General features: G+C 53.4%; 1 protein-coding gene across 1 annotated transcript; it reads left to right on the top strand.

Annotated features, from left to right (window-relative positions):
• Positions 1 to 4,052: 4,052 nt before the first annotated feature.
• Positions 4,053 to 4,662, top strand: LOC136451555 (histone H4). The gene has a single exon (XM_066452253.1). It carries the CDS (start codon positions 4,132 to 4,134, stop codon positions 4,441 to 4,443), a length of 312 nt encoding a protein of 103 aa, XP_066308350.1. The 5' UTR covers positions 4,053 to 4,131; the 3' UTR covers positions 4,444 to 4,662.
• The last annotated feature ends 852 nt before the right edge of the window (positions 4,663 to 5,514 follow it).

The raw sequence follows: 5,514 nt of genomic DNA, 5'->3' as shown, positions 1-5,514 counted from the left end.
AAGCGGCTCCCAAGGGAGCTGCTTGACTGGACCCCCTCGACCTCCAGGGCCTCGCAGGCGGTACGGGCGGCACTCTACAGCGCGTTGTGCTCCCTGATCTCGGCATCGAGCACCGCCTGCACTGCGACAGAAGCCTCGACGACCCAGGAGACCTCCTTCTCCAACCCTACACCAAAACAAACAGAATGTGGTTGAGTGCAAAGGAAAACAAGTCAAATAGGGGTGGAGGCCTACGGGACTCACCCTCGGCTTTCTCCTCCCAGCGCTGGGCCTCGACCCGAGAGGCCTCGGCTTTCTCCTTCCAACACTGGGCCTCAACCCAACAGGCCTCGGCTTTCTCCTTCTAGCCCTGGACCTCGACCCGAGAAGCCTTGGCCGCCCTGGAAGCCTCTTTCTCTAGCTCTGCATCACACTAGGGAGTTAGGGGTCGAACACAAGAGAAACAAATAAAACAAGGGGAATAGGACTCACCCTCGACCTTTCCCTTCTAGACCACAGCCTTGGTCCGGGAGGTCTTGACTACCTTGAGGGCCTCTGCCAGGGCGCCTTTCGCTAGCAGGTGCGCACCCTGCTTCGCCCCTAGCTGTCCAGCGAGGGCCTTAACAGAGGCCATCGCTTCTTCAGCCCGAGACCTAAAGGCGTCCCGATCGTCGGCCACCCGGGTCAGTTCCTCCTCTAGCTCCTTGACCCGTGCCACCAAAGGGGCAGCCTACCCCCGAACCGTGGCTGCCTCGGCCTTCACATCGGCACAACGAAGGTGGAGGTCCTCCACCTCTGCGCTCCACGCCGATAGAAGCTCGTTGGCACCGGCAAGCAGGTCCTTCTGCCGTTGGAGCTGGTCCTAGATGTCCCTCTCCCGCTGGAGAAAGATCGACTTCCCAAGGGACTGGGTCTCGAGCTCCTGGATAAGCAGAACATGGGTCATGCACTGCAAGAAAACTCGGGAAAAGACGACACCACATGAGAAAGGAAGGCGCGTACCTAGGTAGCGCCGGGCAGATTGTCAGCCACGATGGACAGCGCTATCCGCAGTGACCGCTTCGCCAGCTAGCGGTATTGCTCGAAGGTGTCCCAGCGCCCCCCTCGGCCGCGTCCTCAAGGGCGAACAGAGGCTCCCCCTCAGGGTCGTCCTGGCTTTGCCACAGGACACGCGGGTGATCCCACCCATGGGGCTCAGGTCATACACGCACGAGGGCCGAGCCGCCCTCTCCAGAGGTCGGAGCTGGCAGCTCCACGTTGCTGGCTGCCTCGGCATCCGCCCCCTCCTTCCCTCGGGAAGTATCATCGGAGGAGATCAAATGGACCTCCACTTCCCGGGCGCTCTCCCGCAACGGCGACGGCCCTTGGACCAGGGGCGGTACTGAGGCTTCCGCCGCCTTCATCTCCACTTCCTGGGCCGCCGGCTTTGCCGTGCTCACACCGGCCTCCGCCACCGCGGCCTCGGTGGTCCCAAACACCCCGGCCTCCGTCGCCTCGGCCTCGGAGGTCCAGGGGGCCTCGGCCTCGGTGGCCTCAGCGACCAAGGGCGCCTTGGCCTCGTGGGACATAGGCGCTCCCTCCCCCACCTGTGTCGGGGCCGCCTCAGCAACCTCTCCTTAGGCGACCGGCTCCTTCGGGTCAGCCCTCGCCGACACCACGCCACGTTGTATGACGGCTTGCGCCTCCGCCACCCAGTGGGTGGTGGAGCTGGGGCTCACCTTGAGCGCCTTAAGGGGTGCCAAGGCGGGCACCTCCATAGGTCGCTTCCGGTTGAAGACAAAATACTTACGGGGTTAGCATACGACTGAAGAACGAACGGGAAATGCTGCAACTCTGCCGAAAAAACGCTTACCTCGAGCGGGGCTGCAACCGCTTCAGCACGGTGACCCTCCTCTGCAACGGCAGTGGCGGCGGCGGTGGCATGGCCTCTATATCCACCGGTGCCGGCCGGTCCTCGCTGGACCCCAGCGCCTCCTCGACCCTCTACGGGGGCAGTTGCGTCGCCCCCACCGCCGCCTGCTCTACCTCAGCCGTCGAGCCCACCGGGCTAACGGCTCGCTTCCCTAACGCCCGCGCCTCGGGCGTGTCGGCCTCGGTCCCGGGGCGAGCAATCGCCGGCCCCAAGGCGTCCTCTCTTCCTCCTGGAAGCGCCGGGCTGCTCGCCGACACTCCAGGCGCCGTCTCCCCATCTTGCTCTCGTCATCTCCGTTCGAAGAATCCTCCGACAGTGAAGGCAACGGGGACGCCTCCACTGGGAGGCCGTCCTACCTCTGCTGCCGGCGGCGCTTCTCCTGTCTCTCGCGCTCAAGGATCTTCCTCGTGCGCTTTGCCTCCTCGGCATCCTTCTTCTTCTTCTGCGCCTTGGCGTGCGCCCGATTGACCGCCCGCCGCCTTGCGTCCTCAGGAACGGGCGGCGGGGAGTCTCGCACATCCCTCATCCCCACAATGACACGCCCTCCTTGGTTCTTGAACATCACGTATGTGAACCTATAAATATTTTTTTTCTTGATTTTTACATTGGGATTGCAAAACTCAGATAGACCTTGATTCTTGAACATCACGTAGGTGAACCTACATTCTTTCCTTGATTTTTATACTGAGATTGCAAAACTCAGATAAAATTAGAGATGCAAACTGGATAGCCTACTAACCTATATGTATACTTAATTTTATGGTTGCTCATGGCAATTTATAAAATAAATCTATATTCAGGTTCATGGACTAGCCCCACTTATATTCCCAAGATAAAATGATGAACAATGTATAGAACAAAACATGACATAGAAGTCAAAATTTCCAGTTCAAGCTGTCCATGTCATGGCTTGCAGCCTTGCACAAGCTTATGCACCCTGTTCGCTTGATCGTATCTGTGGCTTATAAACCGACTGACGCTGTTTTGTTGTGAGAGAAAAACACTGTATCATGACTGATAAGCAAGCGATCAGGGTGAAGGCTACTGCTTTTTTTTCTTGGGTAAAGTCTCGTGCAAGACTGAAGGGTAGTGTGATATGTCATGGCTCATGGGAAAAGAGTACATATAACTGAAGTTATCTCCAAAGATCCTGCGCACAAGTTACAAATATGCACATTAGTTCATATTAAACAAAGTAACAGAAATTTCAATGCTGACCTCTCAATCATCACTTAAAGGGTACATAGTCTCATTTACACAAGCACAACTCAACTCCCGTTTTTTCGTTCAGAAACATCACATAAGCGTCAACTTCATAGATTGAAAACCACCAAGTTTATCGCAAACATACAAACCACTAAACCACTAAAAACAAGAAAGATTAACTAAATTCAAGGATGAATCTCAAAAGAAGTACATGAACAACAAGGATGGTGAGTGCAAAAATGAGTGATCCTTCATGAAAGAAAAAACATCACCTTACAACCTTACACATGCAAACATGCCCTTTCATATCCTTAGGCGTGAGATCCAGTAATCATTAAATATAAAATACTCCATATTGTTCAAGGAGACTAACTAAAGTATACTACATAGGAATGACTGAAATGTGGTTTTTGTGGCTGATAAGTTGGCTGATGCTGTTTTGTTGTGAGAGAAATACACTATACAATGGTAGATAAGTCAGACTGATAAGTTTAAGCCAACATTAATGTTTTCTTTATTTCAATTTCACGAGATCAGATTAGAAGGGAGTTGGCATTGATTTTTTAAGAGGCCTGGGAGCCTGCAAAGTGCAATCAACTTCCGTCAATTCCAGACCCACGGCCCATCAACATTTAGCAAGGCCCGCCACGGCCCCAAGGTCAAACCCCAAAATTCTCCGTTTCCCACCAGAAAGGCAAAAAACCAAACCAAAACTTCGGACGCGATTGCCATTCCCACGCGCGCCCCGCCCCGCCAAAGGCCAAAGCCACGAAACGCCTGCGCTGCTCGATCCGCCCTCCCGCTCCTTGGCCAATAGGAGGCGAACCATCTCCATCCAACGGCTGGCACCATCCCTCTCGCCCCTCACGCGGATCGCGGCCCCATCCGACGCCTCCCAGCTCCTCTCCCGCCTCTATATTATCATCCCCTTCTCTACCAGCCCGTCCCCATCCAAGTCACAGGCTCGCTCACCCCACCAACTAGCAAGGAAAATTTCCCCAATTCCTCCGTCTCCGCTAGAGAAGAGGCCGACGATGTCGGGGCGCGGCAAGGGCGGCAAGGGCCTGGGCAAGGGCGGCGCCAAGCGTCACCGGAAGGTGCTCCGCGACAACATCCAGGGGATCACGAAGCCGGCGATCCGGAGGCTGGCGCGGAGGGGCGGCGTGAAGCGCATCTCCGGGCTCATCTACGAGGAGACCCGCGGCGTGCTCAAGATCTTCCTCGAGAACGTCATCCGCGACGCCGTCACCTACACCGAGCACGCGCGCCGGAAGACCGTCACCGCCATGGACGTCGTCTACGCGCTCAAGCGCCAGGGCCGCACCCTCTACGGCTTCGGCGGCTAGGTCAGCCGCGTCCTGCCGTCGCTGTGGTTGTAGTGTTGCTGCAGTTCGCGAGTTGTGCCTGTCGCTGTGGTTCTAGTATTGCTTCAATTCGCGAGGTGTGCCTGGGTATGGAAAATGTAATACTGTACCACTGGACTGGAGCAAGCGTGTTGCATATGGTGTCTGTTTAATATTGAGTCTTATCCTGAAGAAATGGTAATGATTATGACTTGTTCTGGATTCCCGTGCTTTCGTTTGTACAAATGTGAGCCATTTCAGTACTTTGCTGAACTTCAGACTTGAAATGTCAGTTCCATGACTTCACCTTTAACTTGAGCCATGATGTGTCCTACGCACATTGCATCTCAGTAGGCTTATTTATTGCATTCTCCCTCTGACACAAAAAAAAGTTATTCTCGCTTAATAAAAAGTCAGTAATTTTTAATTTTGACTAAATATATTTAATAAAATATTAATATTTAAGATATATAATTAGTATCATTAAGTAGATCATTGAATATATTTTCATAATAAATTTATTTGAAAATACAAATGTTACATGTATTTTTTATAAATCTAGTCAAAGTTGAGAAAATTTGGATTCCCATAGTGACTCTATTTTTGAGACGGATGGAGTATGTCAAGGGCGTTAGTGCCTAGAGACGCCGAACCGTGACTATGTAGATTAGGGTAAGGATAGATTAGATGGGTAATGACTTGCTTGTCTTCTTCATTGTCCACGTACATGGCTAAATAGGCCTTGAGCCTAATAACTGGGAGCTAATTACTCCTCAATCTTAGGAACTAATTTGATCTCCCTTTCTATTCCTAGCCGCTGATTGAAATAGCCTGCTCCGTGTCGGTGCTTTGGAACCAGGGGTCCCTCAACCAACGAGTGAATTTGTGCTGCGTGCCCCTAATCCCGGATGGTGATGTAAAAAGACACAAGATTTATACTGGTTCAGGCAATCGAGGCCCTACGTCCAGTCTGAGAGTTGATCTTGTATTCCTTGCACCGGAGCGCTCGTAGTAGGGGGTTACAAGCTAAGAGAGAGAGAGGGCTAGCCCCAGGTCTCGGCGAGGGTGGTGCGG

Source organism: Miscanthus floridulus, chromosome 5 (assembly GCF_019320115.1).
Source record: "Miscanthus floridulus cultivar M001 chromosome 5, ASM1932011v1, whole genome shotgun sequence".
NCBI lineage: Eukaryota > Viridiplantae > Streptophyta > Magnoliopsida > Poales > Poaceae > Miscanthus > Miscanthus floridulus.
The sequence above is the reverse complement of the archived record's forward strand: the minus strand, read 5'-3'. Positions and strand labels throughout refer to the sequence as shown.